This window comes from Triticum urartu, chromosome 1A (assembly GCF_056163025.1).
Source record: "Triticum urartu cultivar PI428250 chromosome 1A, HENAU_Tu73, whole genome shotgun sequence".
NCBI classification, from domain to species: domain Eukaryota; kingdom Viridiplantae; phylum Streptophyta; class Magnoliopsida; order Poales; family Poaceae; genus Triticum; species Triticum urartu.
Genome location: NC_141873.1, coordinates 409,402,736 through 409,428,602, shown reverse-complemented (window position 1 = coordinate 409,428,602; position 25,867 = coordinate 409,402,736). Strand labels below are relative to the sequence as shown.

Genomic DNA, 25,867 nt, shown 5'->3' with positions numbered 1-25,867 from the left:
ACGTACTGTACGCTCCAAAGCCAATGCAATTCTCTCTCACCAAGCAGCTAATTCAGCTTGGAGCGCACTATCGCATGTAAGAAACCCTTTGCATGCTATGAAAATAATGGCTCTTGTAGCCTCTCCCAGCACCATTTCGGCTCTAACCGATATGTCTGTTACCACAAACGAACTGTCTGGATTCAATTTTGTTCAACCTTCAAGTGGTCTGGTCCAGCTCCAGTCATCACCTATCGTTCTAGTGTGCCATTATGCCGATGTTGAAGCATTTATCTACCCTGTAATGTGCAATGACACTTACAATGTTACTATGTAGGTATTTCTAGATGCGCATTATAGAGTTGATTTACTCCTATAAGAACCTTCAAGAAGGTTCAGTGGGGGGGGGCCTTGGCATGAGTTATCATCACTTCTCTAGTAGATGCTCAAGCACATCGTAGTTGTGGTTTTTTTGAACAATAGCTGTGGGGATTAACCAAATAAGGCTAAATAGTTGTAATGGTAACTAGTTGAATAAGATCTGCTTTCATACAGTGAAAAATATTGCAAAGCACAACCTCTGTCAATACATGTGACAGTGAATCAACAATAAAGAAACAGCGCTGAAATTCATGTTAAAAATAAAAAAATAGTGGAAAAGGTATTTTTGTGAAATTAGAGCAACTCCAACGGGCCGACCCAAACGGACATCGCTTTTGTCCGCTTTTCGTCCATTTGGGTCGCCCCTTCGTGCGTCCGTGTCCGTTTTTTTGTTTGGGTCGGTCTGTACGTCCAACGAGAGGCATGCACATTTTATGCATGTCCGCGTCGGCATTCAGTCGAACACCTGATGAGCGAGCTCCCGCGTCGCCCCGCCGGCTCCCGTGCTGCAGCTCTCGCGCGCCCTGCATGTCCCCGGCGCGCTCGCCCCGGCCCCGGGCCCGACGCTCGCCGTGCCCGCCGTGGCTCGTGCGCGCCGCGCCCGCCCCAGCCCCGCGACCACCGCAGCCGCCTCGCTAGCTCGCTCCGCCCGCCGCAGCTCGCGCCCCGCCCACCACCGCTCGTGGCCGCCGCGCTAGCTAGGCCCCTCCGCGCCGCAGCTCGCTGCTGCTCTGCCCCTGCTCGACGCCCCGGCTCGCGCGCTCCTGCTACATGGCGGGGCGCGGCCGTGCCGGGCATGCGAGCTCCTCCTACTGCGGGGCGGGGCGAGGCCGGGCCGGACACGCGAGCTGCTGTAGCACGGGAGCCGGGCGGGGCGTGTTGCCGGAACGAGTACGTGAGCGACAGAGGCGGCTGCTCTGCGTGGCGGGACGAGGCCATGGCGAGCTCGTGCGGCGGCGTGGCATGGCGAGGCCGGGTCAAACGCGAGCGGCGACGTGGCCAAGGCATGCAAGCGAGCTCCCGAGCCATGGCGGAAGTGCAGAACGGCATGCGAGTGGCTCGAGCGTCACCACGAGCCGGGGCCCACAATGCATCGAAGCTAGCTAGCTACTCTCTCCGGTCTTTTTTAGTTCGCATATAAGATTTAACTGAAGTCAAGCATCGTAAAGTTTGACTAACTTTATAGAAAAAAATACCAACATTTATAATTTGAAATCAATATCAATAGATGTGTTATGATTTAAAGTTTCATATTGTATAACTTTAGCATGACAGATGTTGATATTTTTTTATATTAATATGATCAAATTTTGTGAAATTTGGCTTCAAAAAATTTTAATATGCAGAGTAAAATGGACCGAAGGGAGTACCGCCATGCACAGGCCGGCATCCATGCAACTAAGCTAGCTAGCTCGCGTGGATGCTTGTACTGCCCCCCGACAGGACGAGCGCGGCAGCACAGCGGCGTCCGAGCAGAGCGAGTGCGGCGGCGTGGCAGCACCTGTGCCATGGTAGCGAGAGAGAGAGGGGGGAGAGAAAAAATATTCTGTGAGTGGATGGTAGATAGGCCACGCGGGACCGGCAGCAGGCGGAGGTGGACGAGAGAGACGCAGAAAGCATTCACTTTGTGTCCGCTTCGAACCTAAATGTGTTTTAAATTTGGATCGAAAATGAGTCCGTGCGGATACAAAGCGGATAGAAAATAAAAATGAGTTTTTGCGTTAGGCTGTCGTTTTTGTCCGCGCTGACCTAAACTGACGGCAGCGGACAAAATGGGTACTTCCATTGGAGTTGCTCTTATAGCCATCCAACTTTCTCAATCTTCTAACGACCAAATGACGCCTAGTGAGGAGTGAGTCTTCCGGATCTCTCCTATCCCCAGATCCACCACCCGCCCCGGCGACGGCCACCGCCATGGCCGCCCCAGCCACGCCGCGCCTCCTCCTCTCGCCGACGTCCAAGGACCTCATCACCGGAAACTCCTTCGCCTCGCCTCCTTCCCCCACCTCCTCCTCCTCCGACCCCGCCTCCCCGCTCGACGCCTTCGCCTCCGATCCCGTCCTCTCCGCCTTCCTCTCCCCGTCCTTCTCCCCCTCCGACTTCTCCTCCGCCGCGCTCTCCTCCGGCCTTGCCGCCTCCCGCGCCGAGCAGCTGCAGGACGCCATCCGCCTCCTCCGTCGCCACCTCCGCGCCGAGGTGCTGCGCCGACATCCGCTCCTCCTCTCGCACCTCCTCTCCCTCCGCTCCGCCTCCGCCTCCCTCTCCAGTCTCCCCTCCAACCTCCGCCTCCTCTTCTCCCACCTCTCCCTACTCTCATCTCACCTCTCGGCGCCGCGCGCCCACCTCGCGCTCTCCTCCTCCTCCCTCTCCAGCCTCCTCGCCACCGCCGACCTCCTCCTCCACTCCCACCGTCTCGTCCGCCTCTCCTCACGCCTCCTCGCCTCTTCCCCTGCCCCCGACCTTGCCCGCCAGGCTGAGCTCCATCGCGAGATCCGCCTCCTATACGAGGAGAAGAACCTCTCCGGCATCAATGCCGTTGATGAGGAAATGCGCAAGGTTGATGCTGCCGCCTCCAAGCTCCGATCGGAGGCCAGTGCTGTGATCGACCGTGGCATCACCGAGTCCAACCAGAACGACATCTGGTGCGGTCTGCAGGTGTACTACAATCTTGGAGAACTGAAGCCGGCAGTTGAGGGGCTCGTGGGGAAGTGCAAAGCAGCAGGGGCCAAGAGCGTGACGGTGGCACTGGACATGAAGGCCATATCGATGGCTGGTGGTGGAGGCGGCCCTGGAGGCGTGCAGAGAAGCGGCACACCACAGCTTGGTGGCAGTAAGAGGGCAGCCGATGCACTCTGGGAAAGGATGAGGCAGTGCATGGAGGAGCTGCATCGGGCAGTCATCGCTGCATGGCAGCTGCAGACTGTGCTCACCAAGAAGCGTGTGCCGTTCACACAAATGCTGTTCCTTGAGGAGGTTTGGCAGGTGAGCCACGATCTTTGAATTAATGATGAGGATTTCAGATTGATGGAAATGACAATTTAGAATCAAGATGCATTGAACATGCTCTATATCATGTTTTTTTTTTTGGCAGTATGACTGACTTGAGAATTATGAGATATATAGGCAGTCAAAGAGATACGAAATGACATATGCACACAGAAAATGAATATACCAGTAAATGTTTAGGTTTCACTGTTTTTCAGTTCTTATGTTGACTAGACTTTAGTTTTGCGGGTGGGGATTATATGGTATATCAAATAGCAATGTTATTGATTACACAAAATGGTCCTATTTTTCCTCCCGTAGGGGCCTCTAGTCTTTTGATTAGAGTAGTGGTCGCGAGAGGGCGGAGCGTACCACGCTGCCATAGTCGTGAGGATCTTAATAGCCGGTCGTGACTGTTGTCATAGTTACGATGGTTGAAACTTCCTGGAAAAAACTTCGAATTGGGAGGGCAATCCTCCCCCCACTCAATCCACCAATAACTCTCATCTCCCAGCATCTCATTACCACCCCGTCGTCGAGAGCAGCCAGCCCTTCTGTTGATTGAAACTGATGATTCTGTTATCATCTAATAGTTTTCGCTAGGGCTAAGCTAGTGCATGCCTAGGATCAGGTATAAGATATCAGTTAGATGGTTAAATTAAGTACATCTTGTTTTTTGAGAATCACCAGAGGAGCTCCCCCACCTGAATATCTATTCATGGTACCTAGCCTTCAAATGTAGACTAGACTGATACATTGGTAAATGCATAGCCTCTTCTAGCTTCTATAATCACAGCTTCTGTTCTTCAGAGTTGAAGTGGGGTGTTCCATGTTTTATCTGCAATCAGATTCTAAATTTTTCTATGTCACTGTTCCTAGTTCCTACATTGCCTCAAATTTGTTTACACTTGCAACGATAGTTTAGTATATTTGGTATGTTCGCTTGTTTCCAAAGTATGGCGCTAACACTTAACAGGCACATCCTGTGTCTTGATCCCTTCCTTGTTCTTTCTTAAATAATTATTTGTTCTATGTGCTTGAACTTCTACTGACAGAAATTCTTTTGCAGGAGGGTGAGCCTCTGTTGACAGAGAGAGTATGGGATGCAATTGTTAAGGCCTTTGCAAGTCAGCTGAAATCCGTCTTTACTGCGTCAAGCTTTGTCAAGGAAATATTTACTCTTGGATATCCTAGACTGTTCTCAATGATTGAGAACCTTCTTGAGAGGATTTCAAGAGATACTGATGTTAAGGGTACCCTTCCAGCGCTTACTCCCGAAGGAAAAGATCACATGGTTGCAGCCATTGAGATATTCCAGACTGCCTTTTTGGCTCTCAGTCAGAGTCGCCTTTCTGATTACATCAATAGCATATTTCCTATGTCGAACCGTGGAAGTATACCATCGAAGGATCAAATATCAAGGCTAATATCTCGCATCCAAGAGGAAATTGAAGTTGTGCGAACTCATGGGCATTTGCTGCTTCTTGTTCTGCGTGAAATTGGAAAGATCTTGCTTCTTTTAGCACAAAGAGCTGAATATCAGGTGCACACTATTTTCTACTAATTATTTTTGCAAGTCTGTAGGTAGTTTTTGCTTTCTCAATTTATTCATCAAATTTTAACAAATGCTCCTCATGTCAGGCTGCATTGAGTATAAGTTCCCAGTAATGTGTTTGAAACTTGTCTATACTTGTTTTTGCTATCGTTTTAGGCTTTTAGCTCTTCCACATTGTTGAATTTCTCCAACCTTGGCTTTGGGACATGTGTCGATGGGCTTGAGCAGTTGTGCTTCAGCTTTAAAGATGCTTTGATCTTAATCCCTTCCAACTAGGGAGAAGCATTTTCCCTTGGCTTCTGCCATACGCATGGTGTCCGCATGCCCGAGAAGCAGAAAATCAATGGTCTCCTTAGGCGATTATAGTTGTATCTGCTAGCTCATTGTCTTGAGCGGGTTGGTTTTTCACTCCTGAATTGAGTGGGAACCTAATCAGTCACCTCCCGTCCTGACCTTTATTACTAGATGCCGCTCATAGTTTGATTCTTCTCATCTTCTGGACTTCAAAACTCCTGCTCACACTTGTCGGAAAATCAAACTTACTCATTGAGACCAATAAATATGCAGGTTTTAGTCAGGTCTGTGATTGTTTGAGTCAGCTTGCCCCCGGGTTGTGGTAGCTGTGGTTGCATCCATAAAAGTAGTGTTTTCTTGTTGGTTTCATTGACTAAACTTTTTGTTCTGTTACATATGTATTGAATGCTGCAAGTAACGGAAGAAAATAAATACAGTACATCAAACAGGAGAAATCATGAGAAAATGCTGTCCTGTAGCACACTGCTTAATGTATCCCTGTCTTCATGTGCATTCCCATTCAGTAGTGTCAGCTGTCCCTCAATCTTTTCCTACAGAAAGGCTGGATTGCCTTTCCAGGGAAGTAAAAGGGGCACGCATCATCTGAGCCTATAACTGCAATGGCTATACCTGTTGGTGCTGCTAGATGACAGTCTTTATTTCATTTTCTTATTTATAGTCTCGCTGTCTGTCTATCCTTCATATGCATTTGATAATGCCTCTCTTCTTTCCTCGTATGTGCTGCCTTGTATATGTGCATGCACTTGTGCAGTTATTGGCATCACTTCCATCATTGTGCGCATTTGCTGACATATATTTTGCTTCAAATGTAGATTTCTACTGGCCCTGAAGCCCGTCAAGTTACTGGCACAGTGACTCCAGCTCAATTAAAAAACTTTGCTCTGTGTCTACATCTCCACGAGGTTCACACACGTATTTCAAGCATCCTGTCAACACTCCCAAATGTTGCTTCTGAAGTCCTTTCCCCATCTCTCGGGGTCATATATGGGGTTGCTTGTGATTCGGTGACCTCCCTATTCCAAGCAATGCTCGATCGTCTGGAATCATGCATTCTGCAAATGCACGAGCAGGACTTTGGAGCTGATGGAATGGATGGAGCGATGGACAATAATGCATCAGCCTACATGGAGGAGCTTCAGAAGTGTGCCGTCCACTTCCGCAACGAGTTCTTGTCAAAGCTTCTGCCATCATCAGCCTCCCGCTCGGAGACCATATGTACCATAATGGTTAGAAGGATGGCCTCAAGGATCCTTATATTCTTCATAAGACACGCTTCTCTTGTCAGGCCACTCTCTGAAGCAGGGAAGTTGAGAATGGCTAGGGACATGGCCGAGCTGGAGCTAGCTGTCGGTCAGAATCTGTTTCCAGTGGAGCAGCTGGGCTCGCCATACCGGGCATTACGTGCATTCCGCCCCGTCCTATTCCTGGAGACATCTCAGCTTGACAAGTCTCCACTCCTTCAGGACTTGCCACCCAGCGTGATCCTCCACCACCTATATTCACGAGGGCCGGATGAGCTACACTCGCCCTTACAGCGGAACAAGCTGACACCGCTGCAGTATTCTCTGTGGCTTGATTCACAAGGCGAGGATCAGATCTGGAAGGGCGTGAAGGCAACCCTGGACGACTATGAGATGAAGGTCAGGTCCCGTGGAGACAAGGAGTTCAGTCCAGTGTACCCTCTCATGTGTCAGATTGGATCTGCATTGTCACAGGCCACACCTTGACATGCGTTCAGTTCAGCTGTGCAGCGTACATTTGTATCATCATCCTGTAGGCATTGTTCTTGAGAGATCGCTTGAGCCCCGGGATAGATTTTATACCCATGAAATAGCACCTATATTTCTCTTTGATCACAAAAATGTTGAAAGTACAGAGCTTGTGTTTCTGGTGGGAATTGTCATGTTCTGAATTCTGATATGTTTGATCATTGTACATTGCTGGACGACACCGAGAATCATGTGAATTGAACCTGCATGCCTCATTAAGATGCGTTATGAAATTTAAAGTTGTTCTTTCATAAAAGAAAGTTCTGAAAGGCTTGGAACTAATTTGCATATATATTTTTTTGTTTTCTGAGAATCATTACTATTCATCTCCTCAAGGTGTTACATATTGTGTGTGTGTGTGTGTGATAATCAAGGTATTACCCTGTACACCTGAGGCGATGGATATGCGTCTTTCATTTTTTTTGTTTGTTTTCGTCTGTGGGAAGGCCTGAGGGCGGTTGAAGAAGGACCTTGAGCTTTTTTCTGTTACCGTGGGGAATTAACTGAACTATTCAAGTATAGTTCTTGCAAAACTTGTCCAAAATAACACAAACAAATAGGATATCAAGTGATATGAATTCTTACAGAACCTCAAACATAGGGAATTTTGAAGCAGTATGATGTCTTTGAATGGCTCACAGAAAATAACATCCAAATTTTAGAGAAACGAAAAAGAAGATGAACAAAAGTCGGACTTATAAAAAGTATGCAATAGGTTCTGAGATCACGTAGGTTGTCAAGTACAATTGAGTGTAAAAAGGGAGAACTCCAATCGTATGATATAGCCGTCCTGGGCACATTTACTAAACGTTAAATTTCCAAATTTCATAGAAAAATACTCGGAAGGAATTGAGAGGGCATTGTCTCATTTCGCAACAATTTTACTTTGAAATTTGAACACAACTCCCCACTCAAGTTCAAGCAGTCAAAAGAATGCTAAAATAAATCAAACACAATATTTTTAATAATGTGTCTCGTCATTTTTTAAGTCAACTCTAGCTTATATTAGATAATGACATCATCGAGTCCCATAATGGGGATAACTGAGCCACATACACAAAAACAATCATAAACAAATATGAGACTACAACCATGAACCTATGCCTAAAAAATTTCGTCAAAGCTGCATCCTAACTTATCGTCGTTGGTCGCCATAGTTCTAGCTGGTGATAGATAACATCAAGAAATTCGATTATTGAAATACTTGCAAAAGCCAATAGAGGATCAAATCTTCGTTGAGTCATGTGTATAACGAGATTGACAATCGCACATTATATTGTGGGGGCACCACCCTGATTTAGGTAGGCAGTCGACAAGTAGCACCAATCAAGGGTGATGACCTTGCGCGCAAAGGCTTGAAAGAAGGAGCTATTGAAGGTGACGAGGATATTGCAGATAATACCCATGGACCCACGTCGACAAAGAACATGGCGGGAATAAGAACATCTAAACTCCTCAACAACGTCCGACCAAGTGCCACCGACATTGAAAGTTGCCTTGTGAGGACTTCGAAGCAACACCGTCATCACCGTTGGAGCGATGTTGCCATGACATCTTACTACACAACAAAAGAGAGACAATAATCCCAGCGCTCGAGCCGAAGGGGAGATTGATCTGGAATATAAGACTATAAACATAAAATAAGTATTCCCTCTGTAAATTAATATAAGATGTGTGGTCTAAAATGTTTTATATAAGTTTATGGGTGTGGTTAGATCTCAGTCGATTGAGACTTAATCAAGTCTCAGTCAAGTGACATAACATGTAAGAAAGAAAAAGAGAATATATGAAAAAAAAGAATTTGTAAGGATCTCAATGTAAAATTTCATGAATATAGCATCGATTGAGACGTAACTAAGTTTTAGTCGACTGAGATTTAGCAAAACTGTTAGTTTATTACTTTATTTATAGAGGGAGTACGGAGATGAAATTAATTTTATGCCACATAAAGTATATACACTAATAGAGTAACTGATAGTCAAAGATTTATCCCAATGAAACCTAGATTCATGTACAGTAGTATTTTAAAAGGGAGGAAGTATTTTTTAATGGAAAAAGAAATAGAGGAAGGGGGGATGAACTCAGTCCCAAGTCCCAACTCCCCATCTCCTCCAAGCAGAGATCGTCTTGACGCTGAGGAAGGGGAAGTGAGAGTGAGAGCAGCATAATGGGGCGGTGGTGTTCGCCGGCGTCGGCGGAGCCGCGGTCGGTGCAGCTGCTCCTGCTGGGCGTCGCCCTCGTCGCCGCCTCCTTCTACGCCGGCACCCTCTTCCAGTCCTCCGCCTCCCCCGCGCTCATACTGCCCCCTTCCGTCTCCCGGTCGCCCGGTACCTCCAATCCCCAAGGTACCTATCTACTCTCCGCTCCCGGGCCACAGAGCACGCCTCCCCTGTCGATCCGCCGCTGGATCGCAATTATTTGTTCAGTTCCGTCCAATACGCGCCGCGGCTTTAAGCTTCCTATTCAGGTTATTTCAGATGCTCCGACGTTGTCACGAGAGGTGTAATGCTTGAGAAATTCACTCTCCGATATTGCCACACTTGTCTCCGACAAGAAGTAAATCTACTGGGCCTTGACGTAGTTTGTTTCAGTTCATACGCAAAGTTATACTATCAGTTTGGTCTTGACAGTTTGTCCTGGTTCTAGATTTGTTTTTCTATTTCTCTGAGTTGCAGCTTATGCCAGAAATGTACCATGTGGCGCATGTATCCTGAACTCCCAGTGCACCATGCGAACGTTTCCATGCCAAAAAGGTTAAACCTGTTTGATTTTCACTTGCAGATGCTTCAGAGTTTACAAACAAAGTTGGTGTTACTTATCGAACGGCATCAATCTCAGTTCCTGATTATGGACTTGATGTGTGCCCTTTGGAATACAACGAGCATATTCCCTGTCACGATGCCGCCTATATAAGAAGCTTAAGGAACCTGGATAGATCTAGACACGAGGATCTTGAAGCTAAATGCCCTCCACGAGAGGAGAGCTTGTTCTGTTTGGTGCCCCCACCAAATGACTACAAGATACCGATAAGATGGCCAACAAGTCGGGACTATGTATGGCGTAGTAATGTGAATCATTCACACCTTTCTGAGGTAAAAGGAGGACAGAATTGGGTGCATGAGAATGGTAAGCTTTGGTGGTTTCCTGGCGGTGGCACTCACTTCAAGCGTGGTGCATCAGAATACATAGAGAGGTAACCTTGGATTGCTTGCCTAATTTTCTGGTGTGTAGTTTAATATTTAGGCTGTAGAATGGTCTGATTCTTGTAATATCTTGTAAATAAATATTTGGGTGTGATGCCTAGTAGCAAAATTCTGAGCATTGTCAACTTTGATCTGATATTGTTCCTCTTTAGCAAACATCCTACTTGAAGCATAAACACCAAATAATAGCAGTCTTATGTTGCTGCCCTCTTGTATCTCGTACAAAAGATCTTGCGGTGAGATAATTTCTGTAAATGGATCAATGCAGGCTAGGAAATATGACAACCAATAGTACTGGTGATCTCCGCTCTGCAGGAGTTGTTCAGGTTTTGGATGTTGGATGCGGTGTTGCCAGCTTCTCTGCTTATCTTCTTCCCCTAGATATTCATACTATGTCATTCGCGCCAAAAGATGGCCATGAGAATCAAATCCAGTTTGCTTTAGAGCGTGGGATTGGTGCAATGATCTCTGTGTTGGCCACAAAGCAATTACCGTATCCTGGAAATTCATTTGAAATGGTTCATTGCTCCCGATGTCGTGTTGACTGGCATGAAAATGGTAAGATTCACATACTGTTAGTGTTTATGCTAAGCTGCTGAGCACATTTCAAAATTTAAGATGTGGCAGTATTTTTATGTGGGATCTTGTTAGTTATATTCTGTTTTCAGTTTATTGTAACATGCCCTTAAAAGTAAGTTGGTTCGCATAAAAATGTGTCCTCTTTCATCATTGATATTTTTGTTCTACTAAAAGTTCCTTCTGATGATGATCCTTTGTTTATGAATTCTACTTTAGAAATGCACCATTCAACCACTAGCTCTTTCCTTTTTTTTTGCAGATGGAATATTGCTCAAAGAGGTCGATCGTCTTTTGCGACCTAATGGATATTTTGTATATTCTGCTCCACCAGCTTATAGAAAAGATAAGGATTTCCCTATTATCTGGGAGAAGCTAATTAATATCACATCAGCAATGTGTTGGAAGCTTATTGCTAAGCATGTTCAGACTGCTATATGGATCAAACCTGAAGATGAATCTTGCCGACAGAAAAATGCTGATATGGGGATCCTGAATATCTGTGACCCCGGTGACACTTCTTCATGGCAAGCTCCATTAATGAACTGTGTTCGGTTGAACACGGACCAATCAAAAATTCAGAAACTGCCTTCCAGACCTGAACGCCTGTTATTTTATTCGAGGAGTTTGGAAATAATAGGTCAGTCCATTTCCATTGCCTACAAAAGAGAAAGAACGAGCTAGTTTTAGTTCTGCATGTTTGGGCCATGTTCCATTCTGGAGCTCAAAATTTTGAAGTGAAACTAATTCCTCTATGTTTAACATATGTTCGAAAATCGGAAAAAAAGCAGGTATGCTTATTGTGTAGTGTTATTGGCTACCCGCAAAAAAAAAGTTTAGTGTTATTCGCTGTGGTACCTGCAACTAGCTGACTGTCAGTGGCTTGCTGGAGTTTTTCTGAGCGTAGGCCTGTTGTTTAAAGCTTTTTTTTGTCCCTTCAAATATTAAGGTTTTTAAAGAGCTGACCAATTTTGGAGCACTGAACATCAACCTTTCCTTAGTGTTAGCAAGCCAATCTTAAGGGAAGGGTAACCCCAGCAGATAGACCCTGGAAGGGAATCGGGTTAAGAATTTCCCAGGTTGGGATGTGGCAGTTGACAACGACGTTAGGAAGTCCAGAGACACCGGTGGGGGCCTCGAGAAGAGTTATCTTTTCTGCCTAACGGCCTGCCAACCCTGGAAGTCATTCTTGTGGCAGAGTCCTATTTGACATTCCTTGACCTTACTATTGAAATATTGATATTACTGCTCACATATGGCTTTAATTGAGCAAGACAATAATTTTGAGTGATAGGAAAACAGTTTGGGTGTGGCATTTCACAAATATGACATGTTACTTCTTGAAGCACACAAATATTTCTGTAAATTGCAGATATACCATCTGTGATTTAAATTGTACTAATAATTTTTAGGTAAATCTAGTTTGATCTTTGGCTCGATCTTGTAGCACATATGTATAAGTATAAACTATTTTCTGGAATATGTTTTCTAGGAGTTACTCCAGAGAAGTTTGAGAATAATAACCAGTTCTGGCGGGACCAGGTTCGCAAGTACTGGTCATTTCTTGGTGTTGAAAAGACTAGCATACGGAATATCATGGACATGAATGCTAATTATGGTGGATTTGCTATGGCACTAAGCACTGATCCTGTCTGGATTATGAATATAGTACCCTATACAACCATCAACACACTGCCTGTTATCTATGACCGGGGGTTAATTGGTTCTTACCATGACTGGTTAGTATTTCTTCTGAACATATAAACATCTACTTCCCTTGTTATGATGAAACAAAAACCATTATGCTGCAGGTGCCAGCCATTCTCAACATATCCTAGGTCATATGATTTGCTACATGCTTTCCACCTCTTTTCACACTATCAAGGTCATGTAGGAGGTTGCTTATTGGAAGATATCATGCTAGAAATAGATCGCATCATTCGTCCACAGGTAATATTGATATATACTCCCTCCTTTTTATATGCACAACTACCTTGTATTTTGTGTCTATCTTTGGCCGTTGTTTTGACCAACAAAATATGAGTTATATGCCACAAAAAGTATATAATTGGATTCATATTTGAAAAAAGTTTACAATGGTATACTTTTTAGTACATATAAGTATATAGCATATGTTTTAATGGCCAACTCGACGGTCAAAGTTAGACTCGAAATATGTGGCCTTGATTCAAATATGTATTTACACATTGCATATCATATCTAGGTTGCCAATGTTTGTAAGAACAGTATTTTTCTTCTTCCTTCTTCCAACGGTTTTAATTTTTGAAAGAGTGATTCATGTTCATTGAAAGAGTGATTCATGTTCATGTCACAATAGATGCCTAAGCACAGTCTTGTTGCTTTAAATATCTAATATTTGAGGTATATCTATTTATTGTATCTTCACAGACAAATAGAATGGAAATGTCTTCTCTTGTCATCGGATCTATTTTCTTAAAGAAGTACTTCCTCCGTTCACTATTATAAGATGTTCTAACTTTTTTCTGAATCAGATATATATAGGCGCATTTTAGTGTGTTTGTTCACTGGTTTCAATCCGTATGTAGTCCATATTGAAATATGCAAAACGTCTTATAATAGTGAACGGAGGGAGCACATCATTTTTCTAGTGAAAACTGCTCCTTCAATGTTTGAACATGCCATCAGTCAGGTTTTTATTTAATCATTTTACTAGATTTGTTAAGGACTAATTTTCAATTTGATTTTAAATTTCCCCAAATGGTGTGGAACATGCCTTATGACGGTTTTGTGCAAGGCCACTTAATTACTGATTGAAATATCATAAATGGTCATGTGCAAGAAATGATTTGTCCAGGGAAATACGATAGTATGTGGTCTAATCAGCCTGTTTCTCAATGTATAACAATTGGCCATGTGCAAGAAATGATTTGTACCTAATGCAGTATAAATTGCAAGCAACCTTTCTCACCACTTAGAAATATTTTTGTGTCGCATGAGCTTCTGTGTTTCTCTTTCTTGAATACCAGAGATCAAATATGATAATATAGTGATGGAAATTAAATTCATAGACAATAATCCATTCTGCATTACAATAATTTTGGACATGCAGGGTTTTATCATTATCAGAGATGAGAATACCACTCTCTCAAGAATCAGTGATCTCGCACCAAAGTTCCTATGGGATGTCACCATTCACACGTTGGAAAATGAGGAAAACAGGCCGGAGCAGGTGTTGATTTGTAGGAAGAAATTCTGGGCTATAGTTTGACTGGTGCTTGTGCCTGAAGATTTTATCTTATGTCCTATCTCACCATCCTGTATCTTGCTGACACAACATGAGAAAGATTTTCGGATGTACAAAAAAGGTTTCAAGATGTTCCTCCAGTATGCACAAGACATTTTCTCACGGATTCTTTCCAGCTGAGGTCATCGCATTACAGAAAAAAAAATCTGAGGACATGACTGGGATTTTCTTCAGGAAATCTTCAGCCTGCTTTTCAGTGGTTGTGATTTAATGCCAACTTCTTATCTCGGAATGACGAATCGGCGGGTCTAGGACAAGATAACCAATGACTTTTCTAGATTTTCATGTAATTTGCTAATTTTGTAAACTAGTTTAGTTTAGGCTTTTCCTCTTCTTCTGGAGAACCTTGATTACGACATGCAGTTATGCAGCAAATGATGAGGCATAGTTTTTAAGTTATACCTGTTGTCACCGTTGCGGATCCAGTAGAAGTGTGAATCAGGCACTCGTGCTTTAACACGTACTGCCCAGGCTTGGATAGTGTGGAGAGAAATGGTAAAATCTTCGATTCGGTGAAACAAACTTGCGGTTGGTAAGCTTGAAATCTGGAAACAAACATCACGAGTCGGCACGTCCTGAACCCATGGGCATATATATCCACTTTTTGAAAAATGCATTTAAAACATGTTTTAAAATGTAAAAAAAATATAAAAATCCACGCATACATGTTCACAAATGTGTGCGCGGCATAGAGTTTTGTGAAAAAAATGACTTTCCGTTTTGTCTAGCAAAAAAGACCAATTTCAATGCTTCTAAATAGCATTTTATGACATAATTTTTGTCTTTTTTACACAGGCTACAAAAAAGTTAATTTTGCCATGAAACTTTATGCACGCACATAAAACATGAAGATGTATTCGTGCAACCTTTTTCAAACTTTTTTGGCATTTAGAAATGTGTTTTTCAAAGTGACTTCATACCTACTCGGGTTCATCAATGCACTTCCCTAAACATTAAGTCATATACATGAGCAGGGCGTTTTCAAAGAAAAAATAGATTAGTGATTTTTTTTATTTAGAAAATGGATCATGTGATCCTGATATCTGAGACCTAGCAAGGACTTTTGGGTAGCCTCCACGGTGAAAGTCGTGGAGCAACGGAAACAAGCGGGTAATCGGTAAAGCAGGAATCTCCTTTATGAAATACAACGGCAACACATAGATATGTCTGTGTCTAGAGGTTTGTTTTTGGAATCGGACCCAGCGACTTCAATAGTCGCGACGACCGGCCTCTACCCTACCGGTGAAGAGTCTCGAGCGGAGGTGCCTTTGCCTTCGCCTGGAGTGTTGTGGCGGTCCTCATCAAAGGAACCAAACTAGAAGAAGAGGAAGGGCGCTGCGGGTGCCTTTGCCCCTCCTTGCTTCCTCCGGCAACTGACTAAACAAGACCGGCTTCCCAATCGTGTGTTGGACCAGCAACGCCCATGAGGTAAAAAAACATTTTTTGCCGTGTAATAGGGTTTTGTTTGATTGAACGCGAGGTAGCCGTGCAAAATTGTTGGAAAATGTGCAATGTTTGTGATTTAGTGGTGACATCCTCAATTTGGGAGAATTGGCCCTCAACAATGATGATTTTTTCAATATAATGATTGGTGAATTCGGAACAAACGATGTTGATTTCGAGGGCGCATCGCTGTCGCTTTCCTATCATGATTCCATCCAAGATATGTAATTTGCTCATTTCGATGCCACCGACTCATCAAAGAAGAAGGCAATTCGGATAAATAACTTTAAGCCTGATGAGAATGTTGTGTTTGTCTGGGCACGACAAGATATCTCCTTGATGTGATCGTCGGGAAGAATCAATCGGCATGAGAGTATTGGAAGTGCATTGAGGAGCGTTTCATTTTTTATCCTGGGCGGAGAATAAAAGTATGCTCAAATCTCTCACAAAATGATGGGCTGCATTCAAGACATGTGCAGCCATTCGACGGGTTGCAAGTAGCAAGTGAAGCACGCTCCTCCTAGCGGCTCAACCATTGCTCAATATGTAAGCAATTTTGTTGTTATTTTATTGCCATCTTTCCATTACTTTGAACATTCTCATCAATTTATGCATTTGTATGTTTTAGGATGAGACAACTCAAAAGAGGTACAAACAAATGGTCAAGTTGAAGGACAAACCATTTTGCCTCCTACATTTTTTGGATTTGTCGAAAGGGCATGAGAAGTGGAAGATGAGGTATGAGGACGACAATCCATAATCTGTGAAGGGCGCCAATTCCTCTTCGAAGATGGATGACGACGGAGATGATTTTGATGAAGAGAAAATGATAAATGTGCCTAGAAGTATCATTTCGGCGGCTAGCATTGGTCGCTCATACCGAGGGGATGAAGAGAGGAAAAGGAAGCAATAAAAGCTTGAGTTGGAGGAGAAGAATAATGAAGAGAAGAAGCTGAGATAGGAGGCTATGCAAGAGAGCAAACATCGACTAGACAAAGAAGATGCTCTAACTTAAGTCAGAGATGAAGTGGAGTAGACTTTAAATTAAGGTGGATCAGATAAGAGATGCCCGCCTACACGACCAGAATCAGTTCATCACCTTTTGCCCCCGTTTAAAAAAAAATCAGTTCAACACGAAGTATCCGGTCACAATGGCTTTAGGGGCTCAAGAATTTTGGGAGAAGACGCGGGATATCATCATACATTCGAGAAACCTCGAAGAAGAGCACACTACTTATACCGAAGGAGGAGGGGTTGGTGCACACTCTGACGGAAGGGCTGGTGCACACAACGCCAGATGTGATTTGGACATGTCGCTCGTTCATATTTTTGTTTTTGCAACTTCTCTAAAACTATATATGTCCATGATTTTTTGATGTTCAAACATTTATTTTTTGGAGAGAATCTAAGTGCTTGAATGAGAAAACGGGGAAAGTATGGAGGTTGAGATATGATAACACTGTACTTAGATGTGGTCTCGACAACCTCTATATCCGTATGAAGCGCGTTTCATATGCATTATGACGATCGTCAACGCCAGATGTGATTTGGACATGTCGCTCGTTCATATTTTTGTTTTTGCAACTTCTCTAAAACTATATATGTCCATGATTTCTTGATGTTCAAACATTTATTTTTTGAAGAGAATCTAAGTGCCTGAATGAGAAAACGGGGGAAAGTATGGAGGTTGAGATATGATAACACTGTATTTAGATGTCATCTTGACAACCTCTATATCCGTATGAAGCGCGTTTCATATGCATTATGACGATCGTCAATGTGGCGACTCTGCTAGAGTTGCTTTAGCCCTCTCTATCCAATGACAGCTGCACCCCTCATTTTGCGGTCCAAGAAGTGATTTCTTAACTAAACGAAATTCGTGAAATAACTAGGATGTAAGATGAGGGCACAACAGCCGTTGGATCAAGATTGTACGGTGGATGAGAGGCTAATCCGCTTACAGCAAGGCATCAGGCAGCACGGGACGCACGGCCCACCAAGACAGCTCTCAGGGCAGCTGACCCCGGGGCCCAAGGAGCGAGCGCAGAAGGGTTTTGCTCCCTGTAGAGGAGAAGAACCTTTGCCCCGCCGCCGCCGCCGCCGCGCGCTCAGCCTCTCTCTCTCTCCCTCTCTCTCTCTCTCTCTCTCTCTCTCTCTCTCTCTCTCTCCTTACCCAGCCGCCTCGTGCCCTCGTCCTCTCCCGTCTCCGACCGCGCCGCCGCCACTAGGCCACGGCCGCCGCCCCCTCCCCAAGCCTCGCTTCGCTCCCGCGGGGATGGAAAGCCCCGATGGTTCCTCATTGCCAGACTTTCTTGAGCTCCAGCGCACCCGTGTTCTCTGCAAGGCCGATGCCCCCACTCATGTATCCATCTACTCCCTACCCCGTTCTTTTGTTTCATTACGTCTTAGTGATTCTCATACACCTATTCTGCCCGTGTGCGGTGTTTTATGCGCTTAAATTGTTTGCGGTGACATTTTTTTTCCGCAGGAATCATGTCCGCTGTAGTGTAGACTTCTTATTTAATAACCTAATTTCTCGTAGGAACATAAATCATTCTCTCTTAGCATCCAATTGTCCAATTATTATAATATTTTGAAATGAAGGTGATTTTGGTTCCCATCGCCGTTTTGATGTGCTATTTTGCTTCTGTTAAAAAGGCTTGAACATGTTCTCTTAAATATCACTGCTTGTTTACTTGTGTTCGGCTTAGATGGAAAAGGTTGGCACGGTGAGGTATTTACTTGGAGGAATTTGGTTGCAAACCAAAATCATTTTTTCCAGTTTTGCAGTATCTATATGCTGTGTTATAATTGTCCAGTTATACTGGCAAAATGTCGCTACTTTAAGAACAGATTGGGCATTTATGATCTTCATATGATTTTTGAAACATTTTTTTTCTGTTTGTTATTGAAGGCTGTCAGCTGATTATATGGATAGCTCATATATAAATTTTTATGTTTTCTCTTTATGTTTCAATAGACAGAAGGGTTTCAATACTCGGGTGCTTTTGCTGCTATGGGAGTTGATACTAGTGTCTCAGTTGAGAAGTTCTGCAAGAACTTTAAAATCGAGATAAATCGACTTACAGATGAGGATATGGAGTTTGATATGATTGGCATTGATGCATCGATAGCTAATGCTTTCCGGAGAATCCTCATTGCAGAGGTATGCACATTGTTGTCATCTGCACCATCTCAAAAACTATTTGCTGGGTATTCCAATATGTTTCCTGTTTAACATCTAAGCATTATATATGTACTGTGTAATATTAATTCATAGGTTCCTACAATGGCCATTGAGAAAGTCTTCATGGTTGACAATACCTCAGTTATAGCAGACGAGGTCCTTTCACATCGACTAGGCCTTATTCCACTTGATGCTGACCCAAGGCTTTTTGATTATATCTCTGGTCAGTGTCATAAATTTCTGTAGTTTCACATTCATAAATGTGGTTGCATCCAGCTTATTCTTTTCTTTTCTTTTGTAGATGATGTCCCAAATGAAAGGAACACTATTGTGTACAAACTGCATGTTTCATGTGAAAAGGGTTCCCAAAGGCTTACAGGTATATATTCTTTGCCTGCAAGCCGGACTCTACTACAGTTTCCAATCATCTTACCATTTTCTTATTGGGAACTTTGTCTTTCAAATGTATATCATCAACAAATTATTTCTTCGTCTATAATTAGCCTCAGCTTATCTTCTGTATCATGTCTGTTCATTGCTTTTGAAACTAAATGCATATATGCCTTTTACTTTTTGAATATCTTGTGTACAACCTAAAGCACCTAAGCAAACCTATTTTACTGGTATGTATTAGAACAAAGATTCAAATACTGGATATTTGGTTCTTGGTACTGTACCTCTGCTTATGTCCATTCTTGTAACATTGTTTGACTTAGAAATCATGCAGTGCCCAATCACATAATCTCTTATCTTAATCAATCATCAATAAGTTACTTTGCTGAATAACTGCATCTTATGTCAATGATTAATTAGACATTTCAGTTTTGTTAGCTTGTTGATGTTGTTGTTGTTGTTGTTGTTTCTATATACTCCCTCCGTCCCAAAATAAGACGTACTTTGGGACGGAGGGGTAGTATATACTGTTAGCATTATCCAATTTTATTCATGTGTTATGGTTGGGCTTTAGCAGTATACAGTTGCTTACAGCTTTCTTGGCTCGCAGTTAAGTCTGGTCAATTGGAGTGGTTGCCAGAAGGCAGCCAATTAACTATGGCATCTCCTGCGCAATCTGGGGACAATCAGAGGACCTACACATCCTTTGGTCAAAGCCAACAGAATACCTCTGAAAGGCCTCTCGGTGTGAAGTATAATGACATAACAATCGCCAGGCTTGGGCCAGGACAGGTTATTTTGTTACTAATAGTTACATTACTTGGTACCATCATTTAGATGAATAACCTTTTGTCATGATTTAAATAATCAAGCCTAAGTTAATGTGAGTCAGTGTATGCCTAATAGAATTTTTTGATGCTAATTTAAAATTCTTTTACGCATTTTCAGGGAGTGCCATTTGTGTTAAAAGTCAATCATGATGTGCTCTAATATTTTTTGTTCTATTTCAGGCTATTGAGCTTGAGGCACATGCTGTTAAGGGAGTGGGGAAAGTTCATGCGAAGTGGTCTCCAGTTGCTACAGCCTGGTACAGGATGCTCCCTGAGGTAAGATTTGTGTTATGGCATTTCCAGTAATTATATGTCGAGTAACTGCAAACTATTCGTCTCCACTGCTGATTGTTTTGTTATCATGTAGGTTGTTCTTCTCAAAGAAATTAAAAATGGTGATGCAGAGGAGCTAGTGAAAAAATGCCCAGTTAATGTTTTTGACATTGAAGACCTGGGAAAGGGTAACTTGTCTTTGACTTCCTATTTTGAGAGGCTGAGAAGTTTTAGTAGCTGTTGGTGTGCTTGTTTATTGACTGTTGTATCTGAGTAGCATGGGAGGGGTTTGTCAATCCTAGTAACACCATGTCTACCAGATCATCATTTTGTGATATTGCCTAAATTTTACAAATAAAAAGTCCTAGGCCTAGTTTCATTTCCATTGAAAATGGAAGATCTAATTGATTGCAGTCCTCGGTTTGAGCTGTTTTATACCACCACTACGCTGAAGATGGACACAACCTCCATGACTACTAGATCATTATAGCCACTAGAGTCCTGGCACCGCTAGCTCTACAGAAACAAAAACACAGTACACAAACATTCCATTGTTGCTGCAAATAACCATCACAGCATGTGCAGGGTCTCTCTCAGTTCTTCCAGGGTCACCACATTTCCCTTGAGCATTTCCTTTCCTATGGTGCCCACAGTACACAAACATTCCATTGTTGCTGCAAATAACCATCATAGCATGTGCAGGGTCTCTCAGTTCTTCCAGGGTAGCATTTCCTTTCCCATGGCGCCAGCCATCTTTCTGTGACCCCATTGACGTTTCCAAAGTCCCAATAAGTTGTAACGTATAGCCCCAGCACAACAATCTCCTGGCACTTGACCCCGTCTCTATCTCTATCATGGTGTACCTCCATCTGGAAGCAGCAATCCTCAGGAACAGTGAATAATTTCTCAGTTTCCATTCAAATCACATCACTGCTGAAGATATAATATCATAGGTGTAAGTTTGGAATCACCAAACAGGGACTAGCAATTCAACCATAGTACATACCAGTATCTTCCCAACCAATTCAGAAGCTCACTCCCCCATAATTTGGCAATAGCACACTCTGTAAACAGGCGATTAATACTTTGGGATTCGAAGCAAAAAAAAAAAAGAGAGCAAGGCACTAACATTTTAGCTATTTTTGGTTAGACAGCATCCGCAAAATTATATGGATTCTAGGTGGCCACGAAAGCTTTTGAAGTGCAGGAATGAACCCATGAGTACTCTAATTGCAGAGCAGCAATTGGCTTGACACTAAGTTGTTATGGACCTTTGTCCGCAATGGGTAAATTGGGGATAATGTTCCAGAAAGACCGCGCTCTGTAATCCAGTGGCAGGGCTTGTTCCTGAGGCTTATTGGAACTTCTGTTTCTTAATTGCTTGAACAAAATGGTTACACACTAGTCCTTTATATAGGTCAACTAACTTGGTCCACAATTTCTAGTTCAATTCAACTCCAGAGGTATCTTCTAAAGGTTAACTTCAACTCTGCAGTCCCAAGTTGTCTTTAGTGTGTATAACTCCTGCTATTGTTGGCCTGTCTGACCAGTTCTGATTTATTTGGATGTTTACGAGCACTTTAGTCCATTTATGTTGGCATTTAACTAGGACTCAAGCACCCACTGGACCCTAATAATTACTTTAGTTTAGATCACTAAGATGGTTGTTTTTGAAGCATTTCTAACATGCCAAATGTCCTCAACATTCATTTTGTACTAGATAGACAACATGGGAATAAATTGGTTCAAAGTTCAACAAGTAACTAATAAGGGTCAAGAGATCAAAAGCAATTAGATAATCCGCGTGATGTCAACATGGAAAGTGTCTAGTGTTTATAGGTGCCCGTATGTTGTGCCTTTATTTTTCCAAGCTGCGTTCTTGCCCGAAGCTTATGTTCACCCCTTATATCTCCATTGTCCAGGGGAGAAGAGAGCAGTTGTTGCAAAGCCAAGAGCATGCACCCTTTGTAGGGAATGTGTCAGACTGGCTGATGATCAAGTAGAGCTACGGCGCGTTAGAGACCACTTCATTTGTAAGTAGCAAACGACCTGTTTATAATGGCTCTGATTCTTCTTTTTTTGCAGGGGTTCCGATTCTTCTAGCCTGCTGCTAATCAGTGTTTTTTCGTTGCTTGTTTCTGCTGGTTCAGTTACAATCGAGTCCACCGGATCTCTACCGCCAGAGGTGCTCTTCACAGAGGCCGTGAATATCCTTGAGGAGAAGTGCGAGCGAGTGATATCCGAACTTTCCTGAGCCCGATATAAAGTTTTCAGTAATGTTCTGATGCAGTTTTTCTGTTACTACTATGTTGTGTTGAGGACGAAGGCTTAGTGTACTAGTATAGGTTACTGTAAAACTTCTGTGTCCAATACTCTGGAGTCACATTCAGCTAATTTATCACCGAGCTGGTATATGCAGCTCCTTTCATCGGAGGAACTTGGAAACTCAGACGGGGCCGTTGGATCTGGAATTTGTGCTGCTGATTGAATCTGTGTTTTTGCATGCAAGCACCCTAGGGCTAGTTATTGTAGTACTACACAAAGCCCGTGTATTTTTTCTTGTAAAACCCACGGAATGGTAGGTGGATGAATTGGACATTAGATTGCAGATCCAATGGTCCGTATTGGAGTTTCTAAGTTTTCACCGAGTGGTAGGTTTCCACGAGATGCTTTCTCCCTTTCCTCCGTTAGGCCAACTTCACCGCGCGACCCCAAACGGACGTTCGATTTGTCCGGTTTTTGTCCCTTTGGGTAGGGATTTGGGGTCGTGTCTTGGGATGCGGTGGCCGTGTGCGCGGCCGCATCCTTTTGCCCCATCCTGTCCGTTAGGGACAAAAAATGCCCAAATTTACATCAAAACTAGTTTTGAACCCAAATATTTGTCTGAAAATTAAAATTGCTTTACAACCCAATTAAAATTGTCTTTAATAAAATAGTTTTACAATCAAATTGAAATTATCTTGACTGAACATAAAATAGACAAATACATCTATTGGTTGCCAATGTGATCCCACACGTGCTCAACCAAGTCATTTTGAAGATTCACATCAGTGCGCCAATCACGCATCTCACGGTGGAATTGGGCAAACTGTTCGAATGTGGCCGGGTCTTGGTGCAGGGGCTCAATATTTTCACCTTGATAATCAAATCCTTGGTCGAAGATGCTCTCATTACGTTCGTCCTCGACGATCATGTTGTGCATGATCACACAAGCAGTCATCACCTCCCAAAGCTTCCTTTCATCCCATGACAATGCAGAGTTTCGAACGATACCCCACCGGGATTGAAGCACACCAAAAGCACGTTCCACATTCTTTCTAACACTCTCTTGCATTTGGACAAATCTCTTTCTCTTCTCACCTTGGGGTTTCGAGATTGTCTTCACGAAATTGACCACTGAGGATATATACCATCTGCTAGATAGTATCCCTTGTTGTAATGGTGGCCGTTGATCTCAAAGTTGACAGGTGGGGAGTGGCCTTCTGCAAGCCTCGCGAAGACTGGAGAACGCTGCAGCACGTTAATATCATTGTGAGAACCTGCCATGCCGAAGAAAGAATGCCATATCCAAAGATCTTGTGATGCCACCGCTTCTAATATGACAGTGCATCCGTTAACATGCCCCTTGTACTGGCCCTGCCAAGTAAATGGACAGTTCTTCCACTCCCAGTGCATACAATCTATGCTGCCAAGCATACCTGGAAAGCCTCTAGCTGCGTTGGTCGCCAACAATCTCTGTGTATCAGCGGCAGTTGGCTGCCTCAAGTACTCTGCGCCAAAGACCTCGATCACAGCCTGGCAAAACTTGTACATTGACATCAGACATGTTGTCTCACTCATACGCACATACTCATCCACCAGATCGCCTGGAATTTCATATGCAAGCATGCGGATGGTCGCGGTGCATTTCTGGTAGGAGGAGAATCCAAGCTTGCCAAGGGCATCCGTCTTGCACTCGAAGTATAGGTCATGAGCAAACACTCCCTCTCGAATACGATTGAACACATGCCTTGCCATACGAAAACGGCGACGAAATTTATCCGGCTTGAAAAGCAGGGTGTTGGCAAAGTAATCGGCATAGAGCAGGGCGTGGCCTCTCTCCCTGTTGCTGTTCAGGTTGGGAGCACGGCCAGGGATTGATCCCCTGTACCGAGGAAGCTGCCGTTGAATATGGTCGTGAACGACCAGTGCAGCCACCACGAGATCGTCATTATCTGACGACGAATCGTCCGACGAACAAAGGAAGTGATGAAGAAAAACTCGTCTCCACTGTCCATACCTTTGTTGGCAAAATGTCGAACACCTTGCGGTCGTGGTGGCGAAGAGGCCGCGATGATCACCTCGACGCAGCAGGGGTGGTTGCCGGCCGGCTACTGGCCGCTCTGGAGCTCTTGTCGGAATCTGCCTCGGCCGCCGTGGTGCGTCGCCGACAGTCGTGTCCCCTCTGCCACCGGCAAGGACGGCGATGGCCAAACCTCCTCCTATCGACGACCAAAACTACGACGGAAGCGCGGGCGTGATGGCGGCCATGTCGAGACGTGGTTTGGTATGGACGGCGGGGGGGGGGGGGGGGCTGCGCGGTGAGGAGGCGGCTGGAGAATAGCGGCGGCGCCGGCGGCAGGACGGGGCGGGGAGAGAGGGTGAAGCGTTGGGAGCGGAGAGACTGCTAGTGTCCTCGACAGGCGGGCCACGGGAGGGACAATGGCGTGCGTCGAGGCCGTCCGCGCGCGTCTGTTTCACCCCAAACCGAGCGCAAGTTTGGACCGGAGATGGGTCGAAAGCGGACGGAATCCGAACATTTGTCCATTTAAGGCCGTGCGCTGAGCCGTCTTGTTTGTCCCTTTTACCTCAAACGAAGGGGGACGGACAGGATAAGGTCGCGCGGTGAAGTTGGCCTTAGTCCTCTCCCATTGTACACCTCCAGCCACCATGCTGGGGTGAGACGAGGGGAACCTCGGATCTGCACTCGGTGGATAGATTGGGTGCACCTTTGGGGTTAGGGGTCGGGGATTATTCAACGGCGCGACATGCACTTTCTTCTTCAAAAAAAGGTGAATCAATGACTTGTGTTTTAACATGTATTGTCCATGCTTGGGTGGGACGGTGTGGGGAGAAATGGGAATCGGCAAAGTCGTCGGCAGCCGTACCTCAAGCTATAGCAGCACGAATCTGCTTTTCGTTTTAGGGCACAACGGCGACGCATAGATATGTCCGTGTCTACAGCACGATCTTACCTTGTCGCTGGTCGATGGAAGTGGTAGCAATATAATATCAGGAGATTTTAGGCCAACTCCATCGCACAATCTTAAATGGACGTCTGATTTAGCCGGATTCCGTCCGTTTGAGACAGCAATGGATTCGTCCATATCCGCTGCTGTCCGTTGGGTCGTGGGTGCGTCCAACACGCGGCCGCATTTTAAATTATGTTCGGGATGAATGTGATTAAAAAAACATAAAAACTAAAATAAAAGACCGAAAAAGTAAATAAAAACAAAATATAAAAACATAAAACATAATTAAACATAACGGTCATAAAACGGCCCAGTTCCACGGTTCACATTGCCATAATTAACATAAAAAAAGTCGTCTTCAGGCCGTCCGCGCGCTCTTGCCGTGCCCGCCGATGTCATGGCCGTCGCCGTCTTCACTGGCCGCCGGTGTCGTCGTCGTCACTGACGAGGTCGACGTAGTC

General features: G+C 44.2%; 4 protein-coding genes across 4 annotated transcripts; 3 read left to right on the top strand and 1 right to left on the bottom strand.

Moving 5' to 3' along the window:
* The first annotated feature begins 2,174 nt into the window (after positions 1-2,174).
* LOC125514888 (Golgi transport complex protein-like protein) lies at positions 2,175-7,199 on the top strand. The gene is made up of 3 exons (XM_048680260.2): positions 2,175-3,342; positions 4,415-4,888; positions 6,028-7,199. The coding sequence occupies exons 1-3, from the start codon at positions 2,275-2,277 to the stop codon at positions 6,940-6,942; spliced, it is 2,457 nt and encodes an 818-aa protein (XP_048536217.1). The 5' UTR covers positions 2,175-2,274; the 3' UTR covers positions 6,943-7,199.
* A 1,844-nt stretch (positions 7,200-9,043) lies between these two features.
* On the top strand, positions 9,044-14,448 carry LOC125514878 (S-adenosyl-L-methionine-dependent methyltransferases superfamily protein). The gene is made up of 7 exons (XM_048680251.2): positions 9,044-9,329; positions 9,766-10,177; positions 10,456-10,745; positions 11,026-11,403; positions 12,256-12,502; positions 12,575-12,713; positions 13,855-14,448. The coding sequence occupies exons 1-7, from the start codon at positions 9,152-9,154 to the stop codon at positions 14,011-14,013; spliced, it is 1,803 nt and encodes a 600-aa protein (XP_048536208.2). The 5' UTR covers positions 9,044-9,151; the 3' UTR covers positions 14,014-14,448.
* A 3,054-nt stretch (positions 14,449-17,502) lies between these two features.
* Positions 17,503-22,624, top strand: RPAC43 (RNA polymerase I subunit 43). The gene is made up of 9 exons (XM_048680240.2): positions 17,503-17,854; positions 18,473-18,658; positions 18,773-18,902; positions 18,981-19,058; positions 19,683-19,864; positions 20,083-20,178; positions 20,270-20,363; positions 22,098-22,208; positions 22,326-22,624. The coding sequence occupies exons 1-9, from the start codon at positions 17,768-17,770 to the stop codon at positions 22,427-22,429; spliced, it is 1,068 nt and encodes a 355-aa protein (XP_048536197.2). The 5' UTR covers positions 17,503-17,767; the 3' UTR covers positions 22,430-22,624.
* A 932-nt stretch (positions 22,625-23,556) lies between these two features.
* Positions 23,557-24,192, bottom strand: LOC147991461 (uncharacterized). Its single transcript, XM_087538678.1, has one exon. The coding sequence runs from the start codon at positions 24,190-24,192 to the stop codon at positions 23,557-23,559; it is 636 nt and encodes a 211-aa protein (XP_087394804.1).
* Positions 24,193-25,867: the final 1,675 nt, after the last annotated feature.

Bases quoted from the DNA above. Each gene is read 5' to 3' on its own strand.
- LOC147991461 (XM_087538678.1), bottom strand. From the start codon at position 24,192: ATGGCAAGGCATGTGTTCAATCGTATTCGAGAGGGAGTGTTTGCTCAT.
- LOC125514878 (XM_048680251.2), top strand. From the start codon at position 9,152: ATGGGGCGGTGGTGTTCGCCGGCGTCGGCGGAGCCGCGGTCGGTGCAG. The intron at 10,746-11,025 runs GTAAGATTCACA...TTTTTTTTGCAG, and splicing joins TGTTGACTGGCATGAAAATG to ATGGAATATTGCTCAAAGAG. The intron at 12,714-13,854 runs GTAATATTGATA...TTGGACATGCAG, and splicing joins ATCGCATCATTCGTCCACAG to GGTTTTATCATTATCAGAGA.
- RPAC43 (XM_048680240.2), top strand. From the start codon at position 17,768: ATGGAAAGCCCCGATGGTTCCTCATTGCCAGACTTTCTTGAGCTCCAG. The intron at 19,059-19,682 runs GTATATATTCTT...CTTGGCTCGCAG, and splicing joins GGGTTCCCAAAGGCTTACAG to TTAAGTCTGGTCAATTGGAG. The intron at 19,865-20,082 runs GTTATTTTGTTA...GTTCTATTTCAG, and splicing joins CCAGGCTTGGGCCAGGACAG to GCTATTGAGCTTGAGGCACA.
- LOC125514888 (XM_048680260.2), top strand. From the start codon at position 2,275: ATGGCCGCCCCAGCCACGCCGCGCCTCCTCCTCTCGCCGACGTCCAAG. The intron at 3,343-4,414 runs GTGAGCCACGAT...ATTCTTTTGCAG, and splicing joins TCCTTGAGGAGGTTTGGCAG to GAGGGTGAGCCTCTGTTGAC. The intron at 4,889-6,027 runs GTGCACACTATT...CTTCAAATGTAG, and splicing joins CACAAAGAGCTGAATATCAG to ATTTCTACTGGCCCTGAAGC.